The 20973-nt window shown below is 39.1% G+C and overlaps 1 protein-coding gene across 1 annotated transcript in view; it reads right to left on the bottom strand.

Moving 5' to 3' along the window:
* Nucleotides 1–317: 317 nt before the first annotated feature.
* TTC17 (tetratricopeptide repeat domain 17) overlaps nucleotides 318–20973 on the bottom strand; it is a 61861-nt gene continuing 41205 nt past the window's right edge. The window contains exons 17-25 of the mRNA XM_082001092.1: nucleotides 12729–12899; nucleotides 11813–12063; nucleotides 11012–11177; nucleotides 8408–8528; nucleotides 7911–8070; nucleotides 7345–7428; nucleotides 5582–5701; nucleotides 3223–3366; nucleotides 318–865 (exon numbers count right to left, since the gene is read on the bottom strand). Coding sequence (XP_081857218.1) covers nucleotides 734–865; nucleotides 3223–3366; nucleotides 5582–5701; nucleotides 7345–7428; nucleotides 7911–8070; nucleotides 8408–8528; nucleotides 11012–11177; nucleotides 11813–12063; nucleotides 12729–12899 — 1349 coding nt within the window. The 3' untranslated portion in view covers nucleotides 318–733. The remainder of the gene's footprint in view (nucleotides 866–3222; nucleotides 3367–5581; nucleotides 5702–7344; nucleotides 7429–7910; nucleotides 8071–8407; nucleotides 8529–11011; nucleotides 11178–11812; nucleotides 12064–12728; nucleotides 12900–20973) is intronic.

Raw genomic sequence — 20973 nt, forward strand, 5'->3', positions numbered from 1 at the left:
AACTTGCACCTTATTCTGAAATGGCTAGAAATACAATGAACAAAGAATTAGTAAATCAACCACTAGGGAGGCAGAGGGCTATGAATATACAGAAAACATCTTATTGGGATTTTTACCTTTTTCCCCACCCCCCCCGCAAGTAAGATTAAAAACCACTTTGACTTTAGTGTCCTGCTGTTCCCTCCTCCTCCCCCCCAACAGAAACAAATAATTCCAAAAATGCTTGATGTTCCTCGTGTGTTTTATAAACATTTTAAATCCTGTCCCTCTTGTTCCAAAAAAGCAGGTAATGTGGTATGCAGTGAACAAGACTGGACAAAGCATGAGTTTCACATGGATGAATTGCTGATTTATCTCTTCTTACTATTTCGTACGGGTGTGTGCTTTGCATTTCCATTGACTTGGATTATAAGACATGAAGCAAGTTAGTTTAGATGCTGATGCCAATCTGAGCATTAAGGAAAAACTAACAGTGCCTGGGTCCTGGTACAGGTGGTCATGGACTCATGGAAGTTTCTTGGTTTAATATTTACATGGATATTTTAAAATTATGGCCTGTGAAATACATTTTCCAAAGATGCTCCTATATTTGAGAAAAAAAAATAAAAGAACCCTTGAACCAAATCCCATCTCTTTTTAAAAGTCTCGTTAAAAATTTTGATTCATCAATTTATCTTAGCACACTTAAAAGCAGAATAAAGACATTTTTTAAAAAAGAGAAAGATGCTGCTCTCTAAGGAGACCGTCGCTCTTTTTTCATAAGTAAATGACACTGAATGGTGCGGATTCGGTTCTTTGCTGGGGCAAACTCCGGCTGAAGTTTCAGTGTCGACTCATACCATTTCATCGCCTTTTCAAACTCTTCCTGTAAAGAAAGAAGATTGCAAAGAGTCAGATTCTAAAAACAGTAAACACTTATATTTTCTATGCCTTTCCTTTCCTAAGTAGTTGAGTAGTATGGTATGCACAAAAGTAACTGAACCAATCCTTGTGGTTTAGGATATTTTCCCCCCTCCCCCCAAATAACTGATATTGTCTTGGGCTAAATGACCCAATTCTGCATCATCCATGGAAGGGAGTGAAATCACTGCTGAGCATTATTGACCAATGGTCTCGCCTTTTAATAGTAGATCTTAGCATTCTTGCTGTAAAACTAACTTTTAAAAACAGATTTCAGCCACAATTTTCATAGATCAAAGCTTTTACATCTTGGACAATGCAAAAACATCAACTTTGCTGAGAAGCTAACATTTCTAGAAACAACTTGGAATTATTTTTACAGGATTACTCAAAGTAAAGAAAGCAAATAAAAATAAAAACTAAACACAAAACAGCCCCCCGCCCCCAACTTAAAGAGCATACAGTAGCTAGACAATTTGAACTGATAAGCTGGACTCCAGAATGGTAGTAAGAAGCATTCATGCTGAAATAACATCTATTTTTATATAGCTGAAATCTAATTACCTATGCCACCCTGCTTTTTTATTAACTGGGAAAGCACACCAACATCCAATAGTGTATTAGAAGAAAAACGAGAGGGGAAAAGACCCAAAACATTCTGTGTTTGTCAGTCACTTTCAACACTGTTTTTTTTTCTCTTAAGCTCCTTTTCTCAGTAACTTTATTTGTACAGTAGAGATACTATTAATTTTTAGCCACATTATAAACGCTACCTAGATCAATGTGGGTTGTAAAGTCTTGAATTTTTAAAAAAGTGTATTTTAATACAGTTTCAACAGGAATGACATTTTAGTTTGTGGGAGCACTGACAAACAGCAATGAAAACAAGAATCGGATTTTTCCATTTTTAGAGGTGATCATTTACTTTTGCTGTGGTCTGATATTTATCTTGATGTTCCTTTAGATTCCCACATAAATAGTTTCTATAGCATCTATCCAAAGTTCTCAGTCCTTAACATGGCCAACTGTTTCCCCTTTGTAAGGCAACTGACTGAAAAATTTTGGAAATACAGGAACGCTGGCCTCTATAATGCTATAGTATTCATCAGCACGACATCTTCTACAACCTGTTGGTCAGAGTCAGCTCTCAAATAGAGCAGGTTAAATATGATGTAAATAAACTAACTTGTCTTTATGTTACTATAATTTGATCCAGAAGATAAATTTTGTCCTGTTGCTAAAGTAATTTCATATAATGAATATGGGGCTTCATTGAGCTATCTCTCACATCCAGGGAGAATGAAGTTATCCTTAGGCACTGTGCTAACTTTAAAAAGACATTGGCAACTCAAGCATCAAAATTCTACTTCATTCCTTTCAAACAACTGTCAGAAGTAATACCTTAATAGAGCAAAGTCATGCCTTTCTTCAGTTTGCTGGCACTGTGTGTTTGACAGCACCGTGCATTTCAACTCTTCTCAACAGTGATAGCCATAATACATGATTACCTGCTCAACTTGCCCTGTTATCTCTGTGATCCCCTCAACCACAGGAGCAAAACATTAAGGACAAATCTATGACAAGTGATGAAAACTGGCAGGGATACATAGGAACATGTGTAATTAAAAATACTTTTGACGCAGACATCTATATCAACTATGTCTCTATTTAATGGTGCCTCTTTTACCCTTCAAATATACTGACCCTGTTAAAGGTAAGGATGAAACACACAAAACCCAATCCAGCGCTATTAAGATAAAAGGAACTAACATTTTGTGTCCAGAGTAAGCACCGAAAGCTAAATTGCAGATTAGAATATATAGACAGAATGAAGAAATTTGAGTTCAATCTGGAAGTTATTTTGGCTGCTGATAATCCAGATATTGAAATTAAAGTTCCCTTGTGTTTGTTCAGCACAACTGTGAACTGTATTTTATTTATTATGCTAAGCTCAGCACTTCAGGATAGAGACCCAATTTATCATTAATTTTTCAGTATTATAAAAATATCCTTTGTTTAGATGGGCAGCCAACCAAAATTATCAATTGTTTGCTACTGTCTTAACAAAGCTTTGCAGACAGCGTTCTGAAGCCAGCTTATAAAAATGTTGGTCTTCAAGTACTAAATGAGCAGTAAGAGTAAAATGCGTAATAAGAGTTTTTGCATTCGAAAATATTCTTTCTTGTTGATACTACCCTAATTTCTTGAATGCTGCTCCTCCAAAATTATTTGTGAGAATAAGATTTTTTTTTTTTAATATATATCTATATATATCTCTACACTGTACCAAAGACAGACATAACTGGGTGACATCACACTCACCATGGCTACGTAGACATTTGCCAGTGTGAAGTGATTAACCACAAAGTGTGGCGCTATCTCCACCGCCATGGTAGCCACAATGATGGCATCATTCCAGAGTTTCGCGTTGTGGAAGATGTTTGCTAGGCTTATTAGTGGTACATCCTGGAAGAGAAGAGCAAGCGACAAACAGTGAGATTCTTTCCATTGAAACTGTCTCAGGATCAGCACGACAAACAGAAGACTCCACCACCTGGCCACTCTCTTTTGGTCACGATCCACTTCACTATCTGGTGACTGCAAGTGATAAGCCAGATGTATTTTACTACAAAAGGGCATTTGGACCAGAGTTATAAACAAAACACCCTCACATACACACATCTGCTCACAATAGTGACAAACACTACTGTCACATAGACAAGCAACTCAAAAATTAACTCACCTAAGTGTCCTAGTATGTACATATATTTATTAGATGCTCTTACACTAGTTTTCTCTCCAAAGATAAGATGCATTCTCAGAGACAAGAGAAGTTGTTTGTTTGACCACCCTCCTTCAACTCTTGCATAAAAGGGGAAGGAATACGAACAAAAGGGGATGGCAGGGAAGTGAAAAAAGTGCTTAACATCAGTGCAACTGATGCACTGTTTTTTATCCTGCCTCTGCCACAGAATTCCTATAGGATGCTGGATAACAGCTATAAATAAAGTTTTCTTAGCTAGTCATTGACGGTATATTTTTTTATCTCCTCGATTTCCAGACTGTGACCTTGTCTGACTGACAAAACTGTTGAGCTCTGACAGTCATAACAGACTCTCTGGGACCTGGGCTTCACACCTTCAGAAGGACAAAATACTGCTTAGTAGCAAGTCTTAGGTGCCCTCAAAAGCACAATGAAAAGTTCTGTATGTATTTGATCCCTGCCTCCTTGATCTCTACAAGGCAGGGAGTACCTTTGGTGGGTAAGTCTTTCATATTTGCAAAGCAGATATTATGGAAGTCAGAATCACAAAAGCAGCCCACAGGAAAATTAATTACCTTTTATTTACATGAGAAAAGGCAAGAGCGAGTAGCCAGAGTGCATAAAACCAAAGAGGAGGATAAAACAAAATACTAAATAGCTGTTAATTCAGTGCTAACTCGCACTGAGTTCAAGTTGCAGCCCTATTTTTTTACAAACAAGACCCACAGTTTTCTCTGGAGGCAGCTTCAGTATATGGAGGACAAAAACAAGGCACAAGTTTGGAGAGTGACCCAGTCCCAAGCAACATTATATCACATTTCTAGAAAACAGCACTACTACACCATAATCTTGCCAAATTGTAGTTTCCAAGCCATACTCTGACCCTTACAAGTTACACCGCTAATGGCTCCATTTCTGAGGAACCATTCCCAGTTACACAGAAAGACAGGAAAATAAGCAAGAGCTTGTGTTAGATCTTGGTTCCAACCTTGTTTTAAAAGGACAAGTGCAGCGACAGAACTACAGGAGAGATAGATACATAGGAAGTGCAGTGGGGATGGGCATTTCTTAGCTGAGGCTTTTCTACTGTTAATGGCTAAATCCTCTTAATAATATCCTGAGAGTACAAATTACTTTGTCTCCCAAGTTTCAGAGAAGCATTTAAGACCAAGATTCAAAAAGGAATACACATTTTGCAATGCTGCACCATTTGTTGCTCAGGTCCCGAAGTGAGATCTGCAACGCTGAGCAAGGAGCCTATATTGCATTTATCAGTTTGCAAAGGGGAGCTTGATATATAAGAATAGATATTATAGTGCTCAGCATAGCATATGGCAAGGTGAAGGGTACAAAACACCTCAGTCAACTGAAACACTAAAGAGAAGATTATGTCCAAAGTACTGCCTTATTTTTTTTTTTATTAAAGCACATAACTGCTGCACAAAGTCAGGCACTAATGTCCAGCTGAGATTCACAGCCCAAACACTTAAGATTTAAGCATTTAAGTTATTCCTTTGGATATCACCTCCTCCTCTCTTTAAAAGTGCAAGCAGAAGATATACTCCCCACATCTTAAAAGACTTGTCCAGACAAAGGCTGATGAAGTTTCGAAGTCCTACGTAACAGGGGAAAATTCAAGCCCACATTGCCCAGAGAGGTATCAAAACCCACTGAATTGCAGGAAATTCCACTGAACCTCTTTCGTAGTTGTCTTTTTTTTAATTATTATTTTTTACAAAGAGACAGTCCACAATAAACAGGTGGCGAAAGTCTTGAGCTTTTACCACAACTAGCTAATATCTGATATATTATAGGCACTTGATACACACAGCGTTGGCCTTAACAATCATCTGTGAAAGCTCTATTGTGACAAGCAAAACATTATTTCATCTCAGTAGTGGGCACATGTGTACACACCTTCATGTGATGGGGTGCATAGTGCAACGCTTGCCGTAAGCAATCAATTGCCTTCTTTCCTTGGCCTTTCACCCTCCAGTAAAGAGCTGCCATGCTAGAGAGGACCCATGAAGTCTGATTCTGGCAAAAGAACACAAAACACAGTCATGTAAGCACCTGTAGCAAACAGTCTTTCTGTCTTTCACTCTTCCAATTTATTCAATATATTGGGGTGGAGGGTGTTACACTTAAAAACAGCATTAAACTATTTCAAAGCAGCAAAAAGTTTCTTATCTAACAACATACGTGCAACAGCCAGGTAAATGAGGCTGCCAAATGAAATGCGAATTCCAAACACAACGTCATTTTCATAAGAAAGGAATACCAGCTAAATAGCTTCAAACACCAACAACAGTTTGAACAGCCGCAACAGCTTCTAACCAGCCATCTGGTGCTGAGCATCTAGATGTGTATACACATTACCTAACATAAAGCAAAAAATTTAGCTGAGTTAGCTGACTGGACTTGTAGGCTCTGTAGTCACTGGAAGGAGAAAGGATGCTCTGGAATGCAGCTCAGAGCAGAAGCCTGACAAGCCTAGCTGATTTAGTTTGGTGCCTCTAGCTGGCTGAGTCCCATGTCACGTGTTAGAAAGGAAAATACTATGTGCTTGAATTCTGTGGACTCAGATACAGTAAATGAATGTTTATGCTCACACATACAATTAGATAAGTAGCCATCTTGATTTGTTTGATTAGCTCTTGTGAATATTGAATGAGACAGAAGAACTGCATTTTATTTCCAACACAGCTAGCTTTACTGAGAATTCTGTTTCTGGTCTCAGCACTAAATCTTCAGCTTATTTGGATAAAGTTTGCTGATTGTAGGGGGAACTGTAGCATTGAAGAGAAAAAGTTAGTATATTATCTAAAGTCAAAAGAAACTAAGTTTTGTAACATGAGCATAAGAGTAACATCTTTACTTTCTGGGAATGACAAAGCTGTATGGGCTATAGTTTCAAAGCATGGTTAAGTGCCTTAGATGGCTTTTGGTAGAATAGGCTAGGTGCACTAAACTGTTTTGTCCGAGTCCTCTTTTCTATAATATTTTGGGATATGCTCCCCTTTACCTGTAAACGTATAACAACAATCCCTGCATCCTTATCTACCTCGTATACCCTGGGAAAACTACATCCCTAATCATGTCTCCATCTGAGGTCCTTAGAAGCCTTAATGCAGCGAGACAGCTTGGTTTTCTCTAGGGAGAAGTGCAGCCTTGCACATGGTGCCATACCTCTGCATCTGACACTTCAGCCCAACACTGCATAAGGTCAGAGGAAGAGACAGGAAGCCCCTGCCTGTCCGCTGACGGCTGCGTGCCAGGAGCACAACCGGGGAGTTGAGCCATGGCTTAACTCAACTTTCCATAAGCTCCAAGGCAATGCAGTACAAAAAGAAAGAGAAGGGCTGAGAACTGTTTGAAATAGTTTAATATATATCAACAACCAGCAATACTGCTCACTATGGGGCTGGAAACATCGGGAAATTTGACAAGCTTTGGTTTTAGTAGAGAGATACGCAAGACACTTGCAGTGTACACGCAGGATACAGCTCAGCAAAATATCCATGAGGGCATTACAGCTGCTGAATAGACACAAATCCCTAGTCCAAGTACTAATATGTTCCTGGACTGGGATTTCGGACAAATGGCTCGAGACTGGATTGACCACTACGTCCATCATGAGCGGTAAGTCCAGACTTCTCATTTTTCTCATTTACACCTACCTTTTCCAACGCTTTGGCTATTCGAGTACCAACTTGTTCTAATGACTGTGGTGAGTACTGGTCTTTGCCAAGATTCTGTAGCACCTGTGGAAGAAGAACAAGTGCTTAGACGCTGGAACCTGGTAAGACTTGTCCCTCACTTGTTGGTTGCTTTTTTCCCCAGACTTTTTACAAAACGCAACCTGTTCCAATCTAAATATCACTGTCTATCTTGAGTTAATACTATCTGTATCATCACACAGTGTTGTAACTCCATGGCACTGAATACTAAGAATGCTAGAAGTTTATGTATGCTCAGTTGCACCTTTCTTTTGCTAATTCATCCATCAAGACCTGTAAATACAAAGACATTAATGGTGTTTTAGGATTTCCCTCAGCCCAGATCGTAGATGACTGGGAAAACATTCCAGTAAAATATCACTTTCAGCTTACATTGTTCTTACAGTTTTATCCAGGCATTCACTCACTGAAGGTCACTTCTGGAGACAGGGCACTGAACTAAACGTGCCCTGAATCTGCTGTGGTACAGCCATTTTTTTGTGAGACAGCCTTCAACTATGGCATACCTCTTTCAGTTGACTTTCTCCAGTGTAATGCAAGCTGGCCCGACTAGAGACACCTTGCAGGTGGTCCAAAGTGTGCATACTGGCTGGTAGATTTGGGTTACAAAGGGGCTCCATGGCTGGTTCTTGCAGCTGCGTGGCAAAATCAATGTGTTCTGTAATACTACAAAGGTCATAAAACAAGCTGAATCAGTCAGCAGAAGAAAACAGAAGAGTCATTACAAAGTTCTCTGGTGAGTGTAAACTGCTCAGAACCTGGCAGAATCTCATTTGAGTAGCTTAAGAAGCCAGAGAAACTGGATATTCTGCCTGCACTTGCACTTTTCTTTGCAAGTCTATTGATGAAATATCACATAATGTTTTCAAACTTCTTTGAAATCCTGGCAGTTCCTTCTTACTTTAAAGAACACTAAAATCTTCAGTTTATGCGCACTCAAGGCCATGTAACAGCCTTGCTTTGTGTGAGTAACTTATCTAAGGTTTATAGACAGGAAACTTACTCAATGTTTTTAGCAGAAACAGCAAGCCACGTGCTGGCTACAGTTGTAAGTTCTACCCTACGGAGTTTCAGGCATTCATCAGGACTTGGCCAGCCAAGGCTACGATAGTCACGCCTTTTCCCTTGAGAAAGACCAAAAAAAAAAAAAAAAAGAAACTCTCCACAAGCAGAAAGACATTCTAATTATTCTAATTCAGTACAACGATTTACAAAATACTTTATACCAGTGGATATATTCCCTATGTTATACAAGTCATGGTCCTGCAGCTAGATTTTTTTATAGAACATTCCTGAATCTAAATGGACTGAATGGACCTTGTGGGACACAACTGGATCCTACGCCAGACAGATTAGGAGGTGGAGTTTTAAAACCTGTTTCATTACACTTTTTCAATAGCTACAGGTTGAGAACAACTGCCACTCTTGTTTACAGGTCTCTACTTAAATCTCCTTAAAGAAAGTTCATAAGTGAGTCATCATTTATGTTCTACAGCTACAGTATAAAACTAACAAAAGTTGATTGCTCCATCTTCTGACAATTCCAGGTGAAAAATACTGCCATTTCTTTTCAATGAGTATTGTTTAAGACCGAGAGTAGCTTTTACTGCACTCTTACACTCAAGACAGCAACATTTCTGAAACTATTAAGCAATTACACTTCAGCCCTTCCATTCTGAAGAAAAGTTAACCGAGGCATGGAACTTACTTTATGTTAACAAACAGATCACTAGGGGAAACAAGAACCTGATCTTCACATTTGAACCAAAGTCTACTGAAATCTTTCCCTTACATTGTTGGACACTGTACCAAGTCCTAGGAATCCAGCTAGTGTTAGCTGTTAGGAAACATTTTCCTCTCATATCAGAAAATCCGAACTGTTTGGAACATAAGAAAAATTCACTGTAGCCATAAACTTGCACGGTGGGAAGCCAAGTTTAACAACGTGCCAGTCTATCGCACCAGCTACATAGGCAGTATTTCAGTATTTATTTCTAGTTACCTGAAATTTTGCCCATTTGGATGCAAATCCTATCTCCCATCCAAGGTATGGTAAAACGCTCCACCATAATTTTGCAAAATAACGATGAAGTCTGTAATACCACCTCTTTTGTTAAGTATTCTGATTAAAGGAAAATTAACTTCAAGAAACACTGGGAAACTTCAGAGGGGAATGATCAGTTCTCATCACCACCACTGTGAACTATTTAATTGTGAGTTCTTATTTGCATGAACAGCAAAAGATAGCGAGAGGTATGGAAACACTACACAGAGATCGTTCAGTAGTCAGAGCTAGTCAAGCACAGGACAGCTAGCGTCATTTCCCTGTTCTACCAGGAGCTCCCCAGGTGACGTCCAATATGTGACTTTAACTTTTTATGATGTAGTTCTTGCAAAGAGGATGTCAGCGGACCCTGCCTCACAGGAGCATTAGGAAGATAACTACTTTACAATCAAGGGATGCTATGCAATAAAGCCACAAAAATAGCTCAGGGTAAGAGAAGATACACCGAGGAAAGGAAAGGAGAGGTGTGTGTTCACAAATGATAGTCTGTTTTCATGTAATCCCTCCCCACTATCTAAATATTTAATTCAGTAACTTACATTTGTCAGTCGGAAAAAAAGGAGCTTGTTAAAGATTTAATGTAAAAGCCTTCAAAATGTGAAATCACTTTCTAGGTCATCAAATTGTCAAGGGCTAAAAGATACTGGAGAACACATCTTTGCTTACACATCAGCCCTACAACATCAAGATTTTACCTCCATTGAAATCAAGGTAAGACAAAAAGTATGGGGGACAATTACTTTGGTTTCATTATATTGTTCTTCGGCATCATTGCATTCCCGCAGCTCTACATTTCATCCCAAGCAATCATGTGATGATGATTTCTGTTCACCTGAATGCACCAGTGGAACTAGCTTCCACCATATTAACAGACCGCTCTCCAATTCCTGTTACTCAACTAGTGAAAATTCCACCTCTCTCTCCGAATCTCCTCATTTATGTTGGTGCAAAATTCTACTCTTCTGTAGCTCCAGCCTTCTGGAAGACAGTCTCTAAGTTTTCTCTTATAATATCACCAAACCAATTAAAGTGGGACATTTACATTTTTTTATTTTGTTTTTATAAGACCAAGTTTTCTGCCTTTTGTTTTTGAGTTGTGTGTCTTATGTTTAGTCAATAATTATTTCAAGCTCTCATCCTGCATTTGTCCCCGAAGGGGTGTGTCTCATCTGATAAACTAACTTCTCTGACCATTCAGGTTTTTTAAAAAAGATCATTAAAACACCCTCTTTTACTACTTCTACTCACAATAGCTACCTCTTTCATTCTCCACTCTCGCCACCTCATCACCGGAAGTCCTGCGAATTAACTAGAAAGTTTTCATTAAGCAGATAAAATTATGCTGCACTTCATGAACAAGGTGCAGATGGAAGAAACTTCTAATTTTTCCACATATTCATCTAGAAGGCATATCTCACCACGTAGTCTTTGTGACATATATTTATGGTAATAATCCAGCACAGTATAAAAGCTGCAAAGGAAATAAACCAGAGTAATACAAAAGCTGCAAACCACTCGCTTTCTCTAGAAGCAGCAGATTACCTATTGGTCCAGGAGACGGTATCTTTGGTCCACTGATCTCCAGGGCAGTTTGGTAAAAGTTTTCATTTTCTCCATTAGTCCCTTCTTCCCCGTTTTTCCCAGCTGGCTCCTGGAGATCCAAGCTTTCAGCTTTTGGTTTCTTTAAACGTTTGACCTGGAAAGTGATCTACCAAAAGAACAGTATGGGCAAGGTTAAATATGGGTAAGAAACACCATGGATGTTACCAGCTCCAACAAACTACTTGTTTTTGTAGTTTGTAGCCCAAAGATTCAATTTCAAAGATGTTACAGATGAAATCTTTTCTCCCTCCCTCCCCATCTCAACCCATTCTCCAAGCCTGCTCACTTTCACTGCATCACACCATGCGAAGTACAGCACTTCAATCTCCAACATATAAGAGAAAACCAATTTAACTGCTAGAGAACTGAAAGGCATTTTTCATTACATATGTCGTTTGCAACATGATGACAAGAGATATTTCATTGTTTTCATGCTAACCGGAACTTTTGGTTAAAAACTTTTCTCCTTTCTGTGAGCAAGAAGTTTGAAGGCACCCAGCATCATTCAACACCCTAAGCTCTTGCTGCTGATAATCAAGGCTTATGATGTCAGTTTTAGTGATGTGGAGGCCTCTTTAGAAGATGGATTGAAACTACTTGTTCATTTCACACAAGCCATGAACCGGCTCTTTTAGGCCCACAGGGGAAGTTTCTATGTATATTCCAGTGTTGAACTGTCCTCATATTTCCCTCCACAACTGTAAGTTGGTACAAGACTTAAGTAAACTGATCCAAACTTACCCATTCAGCTTCATCATCATCACCACAGTCCCCAAAACAGGAGCTAGCGAGTCCATCCTGAGATCCCTTCTTTAGGACCCGGATTCCCTGCAAGTCCATCCGACGACCTTTTACCTCCAGTGCCCCTTCAAAAGCTTCCTGAGGCCAGGAGTTTTCAAACTCATCCACCAAAGCCAGCATCTCTTCAGACATCCGATCATCTTCTAATCCCTCCATTCCTTCTGAACCATTGCTTTCTGCAGTGACTGTGGCTAAGAAGGAATACCATAAAAAACTTTAACAATTCTTTTCGTGCTGCTTCCAGAAATCATATAAAAAGGATCTTTTTTCTGTGACCTGACTTTTCCACTAGCACAAATCAAATATCACTGACTACTCACTGCATGCTGCACACGGAGGCGGGGACTGGAGAATGTGACTTCCCCACTGCAAAGAAGCACCAACTGTCACTTCAAAATTCAACATCTCTAGATCACTTTCATCAGTTTCCTTTCCAAACCAGAATTCTGCCTGTTTGAGGGAGTAAACAAGGCGATGTCTTTTCCTCTACACACATGCATTAAACCGAGTAAAGCTCTCTGTACCTTAGCCATAGACACTGTTTTTCTTCCCTCTGTCTAGCACAGCTGATACAGAATTCACTGAGGTACAAACAACATGTATTTGTAGACTCTTGCAAGAAACTACATCCTTTAGCTTGGAAAAAGTCTAAACCTTGATCTCATTTTATTAAATGCATTTTGATGTTACCCTTGAGGAAGAAGATCAGTGAACAGAATGAAACCAGTTTTAAGAGTTACTTGTCACTTTGCAGACGGGGGCAGGGGCAACACAGCTTCTTGGAGGAAGACAGCTCTTCTGAAAAAATCTAGAAACCAATTCATTTGCCAGCACTGATTTTGTAAAGCTGACTTACTTTCCAGTCTCAGGAAGGAGGGATCCCTTGCTGAACTCTGAGTAAGGACTTCTGGATCTTCTGTACCTCCCTCAGAGTGTTCTTCTGCCACTGCTGTACCTGACTCATGGTGGTCATCAAAGTATTTCTCCTTGTCATGACTGCCGTCTAGATTTTTCTCGTGACAGTGGCCTGAAAGAGAGGAGTTTACTGATACACCATGTAAGACTGCTCCTCCTGGATACAAGTGCAGAAGCTACAGTCTTCTAGCTTTCTACATAAGGATTAACAGAGTAATTCTACAAGGTATGACAAAACTTCAGTGATTAAAAAGCTGATCTGCCTCTTGACAAGACAGATCACCCAAAACAGTTACAGGAAACAAAGTTATTCAGTCTACACTGTGAACTGCTAGTGAAAGAAAAATTAGCTATCTTTTGAGGGAAGGTTGCACAGTACGTAGGAAATTACTGTGTGCTGGCGGCCACTCCAAGTTGTATTTTTAGTGACACCGCACTACACGTGGATAGGAACTTCACTTAAGGCACCATAATGCTCACTGTGCTTACATGCAAGAGAAAAAGGGCCAAGGCAGACTGATATGGGACTGCCAGGCTCTAACCTTCTGTCCAGCAACAGACAGTACATAGGTAAGACTAGCTCATACCTATAGACAAAAGCTATGAGTATTGATCTGTGCTAAAAATCATAGATTTATTCAGCTGAAAACTTAACACCTCTAATTCTGTGGTCAGGTTACAGGCTCGTAGTCCACCAAAGATCTAGGAATAACACTGGAAAAATCCAAATGTAGAGCCAGTAAAGAGCAGATTAAAAAAATAAAAGGTGCAAACTTGCAACACTGGCCTTTGAGCATCTTTCAGTGAGACACTGTTAAGTTTTCAGAGTTTAAAGGGTAGCCACGTGCAACTTTGTAGTGACATTTCTAATTTCAAATACATTTTAACAAAGGATCTCAGATTTTTCTAACAACAATAATTACTTGCCAGTCTTTCAGGGCAAGAAGTGTTTAGAGAGCTGCTCCCCCGGCCGACCCCCAGAGCTGCACAGGCAGGGACGGGATTCTCCGTGTGCACGAGAGGCCGGGAGCTGCCCGAACCCCACTGCACAGCTATGAGGCCTAGACACGGACCGGGGCACCTGCCTATCGCCACACAGGAAGCCTGTAACCATGGAGGAAAATTCTGTGGACAAAGCTGCTGCTCTCAAACCCCTCCTTCCTTTATTTCAATGACTTGTGAGTGAAAATCGCATCCATATGCAAATGAATTAGGCACACAGTGTATCAAAGAAAGCTTAAATTAAATGCAAGATTCTCAACTATTTTCCCCATTCTACCCTCATGAATGTGAACTGTATTGCTCTGTGCATATGGGAAGCAGTATAGTTTTCAAGCGGCAGCATAAAGTATGAAGAATGTGAATAAAGTAGATCAGTGACGCCTTTCTTCTCCACACCAATTATCCCACGTTACAGAAAAATATTTTTAGGTCTCACTCTTTTCAGCCAGCAGGATGAGAGGATGGTTGTAACTCTTGTGTAAGGGTAACCTGTTCCATCACTTCTCAGCAAAGTGAAACTACAGCTTTGTGCTGTATGCTTTCTACATTTCCATCTGTGAGCACTCAGGTGGCATCTCTGGAGGAGAAACAGGCCAGTATTTTCGTGTGTGTGTTACCCAAAATCAAGCAAATAAAACTATATTCATAAACCCTCTGTGAAAATTATTTCTTGTCCTACCTTTTTTGCTGTATATAAAAGAAGTCAAACAATGTCATGAGCAAATGTATTAACACAGAAGCAGTTAACTTCAGAAGATCTTCTAACATCTGCCATACAGTTATACTCTGCCTTTCCTACTCTATCAGTCATTGACTTTCTTTAACTCTCCCTCCATCTCCCCCATGCTTTCAACAAAAAAATTAATTGGTTTCATTAAAAAAAAAAAAATCACTTCAATATATGGAGATCCTCATGTTTACTTTATGAGAAATGAGTGCACAGAACCCTAAATTTGAAACTAGTCCCCCTGCCTGACATCAAACCAGCCTGATTTTGAGGCAAGTCAGGTACTTCTCAGTAATGTGATGACCACAATCCCCTTTGCTGAAGGTCAGCTCATCTTTAGTATAAAAAAAAAAGCAAAGGGACTGAAAAGGACAACTATTTTTAATTGAAATAAAAATGCCAAAAAAGAGGAAAAAAAAGCTGGAAAGCAAGCAGAAGGAAAACAACACGGCACTTAAAAATCTACTTAAGACCAACTCTGTTAGTATTAACTTACAAACACTGACAGCTAAAAGCAGACTAGATGAGAGTACTGGCTTTCTTGGGATCTGAAAGCTGCTATATATAGAAACCTGAGTGGCCTAATTTTTTCAAATTGCTGCTTTCAGTTGTCTGACGTCACAGGAGAGAAAAAAAATGCTGGTTAAAAAATCAGTGAAGTTCAGCACCTCTAATGAGCGTACCGTGAAGCTGGTGGTACTGAAACACCGCAGGTCAGAACTCTACCACTTGTATCAGCCAGATGCCTGAAGACCAACCGGGAAGACCAGCAAGTACGAGTGTGAGTCCAGGAAAGGAACAACGTAGCCCCAAACTCCAGGCACATTCACTGGCTGTAGAACATTAGTTGTATCACTGCAATACTTACAGTACCTTAGCCCTGTAAAGGACAAAAGTGACTGCCACCCTACAAATGCTCAGCAACGGATTATTTATTAACATTTCACATATATTCTGGTTGCCTAAAATGCACATGTGAATTTTAGGTGTGAAGTCCTGACACAGGGATACTGCAGCTACCAAACTTGGAAGTCTAAAACTACTTCATAGCACTTGATCAATTCAGCTGACTCCATCCTGAAAACTCAACGGAAAAGGGTCCCTTTCTTGCTCATTTATTTTCTGAGAGCAGCTGTTGCCACTTTTCCTATAGATTCTGCAGAGCTACAAAAGCACAGAGGAACATGGACTGGAGTCTGTCCTGCCTTGTGTATTATGAGACCTGGTTACTATGTTCAAGGCAGTGAAACAAAGATGCTATAGAGATGACACAAAATAAGTGTCTGGGCCTTTAAGTGATGGAAATAATACAAATAAATAGTCTGACTGTGCCAGGTTAATGTAAAAATTGAGGGGGGGGGAAAAAAGAGAATGGTTCCTAAATTACAAAGCAAATCCATTGGATAGAAAACGCAAATACAAACCCTAAACTGAAGCATCAAGACCTTGGAGATTAAAAGCTGAACACAGTATTATATATTAAAGGTCTCTATTTCTCATATTGTTCTAGTTTGTAATTTTTGGGGGGCCAACATGAATGCACTTGTACAGCATTAGCACAATACATTTTAAATACAGAAAAGATCTGCTAGATCATCCATCCCATCTAATATTGACAACCTTCCTGATGTTCAGGACCCCTCTCAAATGTCCACCAAAGCCGGGATACCTACGGCAGTTGGTAGGGCTAAAACACCCCAAACAAAAAGTCAGACTTAAGTTCTTGTTTAGGAATTGGATGATCCCAAACTCGTAAGTTGAAAGCCACTTACTGTAAGGAAAGGAACTCCCAGAGTGTTGACACCTGTAGCGAGGAAGGGGAAATAGTAGAAGTGATGCAGTAACTGACATCAAAGACTTGTTCCATCTATAGAGGACTAACAAATATTTATTCTGAACCATACTTCATATTGCCACATTTCTCAGAAAAGTTACACTTGGAAACAATTATGAACTTCCCTTATTACACATAAACTTTTTTGGTACTACATGGGGGTTTTTTTGTTTGCTTAAGAGCAAACTTCTGTCAATTTAGGTGGCTCCAGACCCTCAGACTAAAGCAAGGAAAGAAACGTGAAAAGTATGGAAAAAAGGAAAGATGAATAAACAACACTGCCAGTGTATCACATGGAGGTGCTACACCTTGAGGAAAGTCTTGAGAAGTAATCAAACTTTGCCATTAAAGAGGGCATAGATTATTTAAAAAAAATCTAAATTAACTGCCACTGTAGCTGTTTGTGTCTTGTGGTAAATCTGGCAGAGAGAACAAGGCAGCACTAGATATTTTCACCGTTCAATTCCTATATACCATTTTAAGATAGATGATTTGGTGTCATGAACAGCATTGGAAATAAAAAGTAAAATTATCTCCAAGTGTCTTTAGTCAACACAGAGTTTTTACTGACTTCTTATTCTTTGTTTGTCAAAGCTTTTGCCGAGCTTGCAAAATATGGCTTTCCCAACTCCACTATCTATGTTCCAACATACTAAGTTTAAGAAAATCATTGGCTCCTAACTTCTTACAAGGAGACAAACTAATTTCCTTAACTTTTCTGGTACATATTTAGAAATTATGATGGCAGAATAATGCTTCAAAACTCAAAGTCAAGTACTTCAAAATTTAGGTACTGATTTTTTTCCTACCACTTGGAATAAGCAGAGCTTGAATGATTACAAGAGTCAAGTGACTATTGCTGTAGTCAGTGACTTCCATTAAGTTACGCAAAATGCAAGTTATCTGGAGATAAGCGTCACTTAAATGATGTGCATCTTTATGGTTAAACAATGCAAAGAGAGAACTCAGCTCAACACGGGTGTAAGTCAGCCTAATACCCGAGTTGTCAGAGTACAGAACAAACTGAAGCCAAGCTGCTAACAGGAGTTGTTAACTCCATACTTGTTTTTTGATGCACGCTCAAAACTAGTATTCCTCACACTGAAATTCAGTAAAGGTAGTTGCAGTCCATCAATAAGCAGTCATCTTTTTACTTTTGCTAGTCACTGCTTACACAGATGCAGAGAGACACAAGCCAAAGGGGATGGTATATTACCACTTTACACATGAAACTGTGTAAAAATTAAGGCTGCTCTTAGGTCATGTGAAAACTTCAGGGGTGCTCACTGCTTGGGTGACACTGCATATTTAGAATTAGGCTGAAGTGTATCTGTTATAGAAACTAAACTGAAAACCAGCATATTGTCACCCATCACTTTTATAGCACAAGTCTTGTTTGGTGCTTCATGTCACAGGCAATGTAACTTACCAGGTTTTATTTACAAAAGTAATCTGGAATGAACTCACCTACCAGAACCCTTTTGTGCATCTAAAACTACTGGGATCTCAGTCATCAAAATTTGGGCCAAACAAGCACCTCAAGAACTGTCTTACTTTCTGCACCAGGGTGACTTCACTGCAGTATGACATTAACAAGCCAGGGTAGTGTTATGGGGAAAGTCCTGTTTGAGAGACCATCCTTCAGACAACATATAAAACATGAGCTTTGACTTTCATGGCAATGTAATACTGGTGATTAACACACTGCATACCCAAATTACCTTGACGTTTCATCATCAAGGTGAACATGATAATTTCCTAAAGATCTCGTGAGCCATTAACAGCAACCATGTTATTCCAATCACATATGAACAGATATTTGATTGCAAAACATTTGTTAAGGGGAAAAAAAACCCCCATGCCAGTTATTTTAAGATGAGTTTTAAAAGCAATAGGATGAGCAGTAACTAGAGAAGAGACCTGTCTTTAGCACCTATTGCTGCTCTGCTCAGTTATAAATTAACACGGTTCTATTAAGATTTTGGTCTAAAATTCATGCATTCCTTTTCTCACTCTTTTCCTGAAAAAACCACATATTTACACTTGAAAAACAGAAAGTGCAAACCACTTACAACTGAACAGGATTGTCAAAAACATTCCAGAAAGGTCACAAGCCATAACTGCTGAACTGCAAGACAGCACTGTGCTCCAGAAGAAATACCAAAGAAAATTCGGTGCTTTCCACAAACACAAGCGTAAAAAATAATATAACCAAAGAGTTCTCAGTCTGTTTTTAGTGCAAAATGATCAACAAAGTGACAAACGGAGCAGGGATGTAAAGGGAGAAGAAAAGCATAAGTTCTTAATTACAATTACCTGGCTATGCAATACCGACCTGTGAATGTTTGATAGGTCTATATTTAACTGAAGAGAAATACACAAGTCCTACTACGTATACACTGTGCACTATATGACCCAGGAAAGATACAAAGCAGATGGGCAACTTGCATCTGTAGAAGCATAAAACTGTTCGAAGCCTTGTTGCAGACTTGAAAAGCCAAACAGCCCACCCAGCGGTCAGTCTTGCTCTCTCGGAACCCAACAGTATCACTGCTAGTTTCAACAAAGCATGACTAGGCTCCATAACAGTAACGCAAATGCACCTCTAGTACCTTTATCAGTTGTAACATACTGGATAAATCACACACACACAAATTTATAAAAGAATAAATAAAACCCCAGTATTTACTACCCACATATCACCATAGCTACTCTTCTGGAATAACAAAGGTCAGATCGTGGTAAGTTCCCTCTCTGGTCAAGTATTTCAAGTATCAGCATGGGTACTGGCAGAGAATGATGAGTGTAGTGCCCAAAACTCAGACTAAGCTTTTGGTGTGTTTTCTCACCACACAGAAACACTGTTCATTTTTAGCTTTCTCCTTTAATATAACCCCTCCTTTGCAAAACTGGAGGTTACAGGACAAAAATAAGCATTTTCAAAGGACAGGATATACTGCTAACTAAAAAATAAAAGCTAAGCATAGAGAAAAAATAAGGAAAAGCAATACAAAGTATTTTAAAAATCAATTTTCATAAATTCCTACCTCTTCTCTAAATTCCTCCCTTAGATGAGTGGTCAGCGGCCCTTCTTCAAAGATCATGAGAGGTATGCTCAAAATCGAGTAGTCAGAAGAGTGTGCTACATAACAAGCTTTGGTTTGATGCACAGCAAGCAACAGAAAGATGATTTATGTGGTAAAAATTTAGACTCAAGCACACAAAATGAGGCATACAGAAGTTATTTCTTTTTTATTATTTATTCCAACAACAGGTTTTCAATTAAGAGGATTATATAGGAAAACAACTGTTCTCACTCATAGGGAAACAGTTTTTAAATCCGATTTGTAGCCAAAAGATGTCTCTAAATTGGCTTCGTTATAGATTTAAAGATTATCTATTTGTCTCATTATAACAGTTCTGATTAAACCTTTCAAAACATAAAAATGCCAACAATACATAACCAGATTTCTTCATATTAAGTGAGAGAAATACCTCAGCATTGTGTAACAGACCAGTCCCTGATGAACAGACACACACATTCTCCTTATGAAATATACAGAAGTAATAAATAAAACATGGAAAAAAAATTAAAAGAGGAAGACAAACCTATTTAAATTATAACACAATGCAGTTTAATAAGGGACATGCATGCAAAACATCTTGAAGAATTCAGCAGGCTACTTTAGAACAGAGTAGAAAATGTCAACCCACCCCCCCAACACCTTTCCATAGTTAAAAACAAGGAGGGAAAAATCAAAAGGTTGACTACCTAAAGCCTTCACTCTCCTCCTCCCTTACCCACTAACTAAAACATGACCTTGTTTTTTTTTTTTTTATGACGCACATCTAGCAGAAGTAACTTGCTCTATGATGCCTGGGAACAGGGCCCCAAACACGGAAACATCTAAACGTCTAAATCTGAACTCTCCAATCCTGTCAGTGGATAAAAGAGACTAGAAAATGTCTCTTTCAGAGGATCCTGGTCCCACATATAGAGTAGGAAGGTAAGTAGCACTCCGGTCTGAATTTCAGCCTGTGCCTCAAGAACAGCTTGAGGTTTGGTTTTCTTTGTTTTAGGGAAAGCAAGTAAGAGAAACAAGCACATGTAAGTACTGAAGAGAAAGGCTTGTCCTCAGTGACTTCTATGTGCCAGATTTTTTTTTTGTACTGTCAGGTAAGAAAATAGTTACTTATTAATTCCTTAACAATAAACACTCACCCACAGTAGATCACAGTATAACATATGCTATGAATATCGAATGACTAATATTTAGTTCCCTGCACACAACACACTTCTGAAATCTGTTTCTGATTAAGCCATGGAAATTCTTAGTTTAAGGATCACTAGCATAAGCAAGAGCAACAGTGGCCTGCATTTGTTTTGCTCTCTTTCTAGATCCTGCAGTACTTAGGAACTCAAGTTTAAAAGGGACTTCAAGTACAAGAGTAACCCACTCATGAGAAATGACATCATGTAGTTGAACTCTACAACAGTTAACTAACCCCATTATGAGTTACTGTTAGCTTTCCGCTTCTCTCAACATACAGGGTTGACACCATAAAGCCAAATAATGGCCTTATGTGTGTGTCTTTTGACTACCATTCTATCGGTAAGGTTTG

This window comes from Phaethon aethereus, assembly GCF_964289735.1.
Source record: "Phaethon aethereus genome assembly, chromosome: 5".
NCBI lineage: Eukaryota > Metazoa > Chordata > Aves > Phaethontiformes > Phaethontidae > Phaethon > Phaethon aethereus.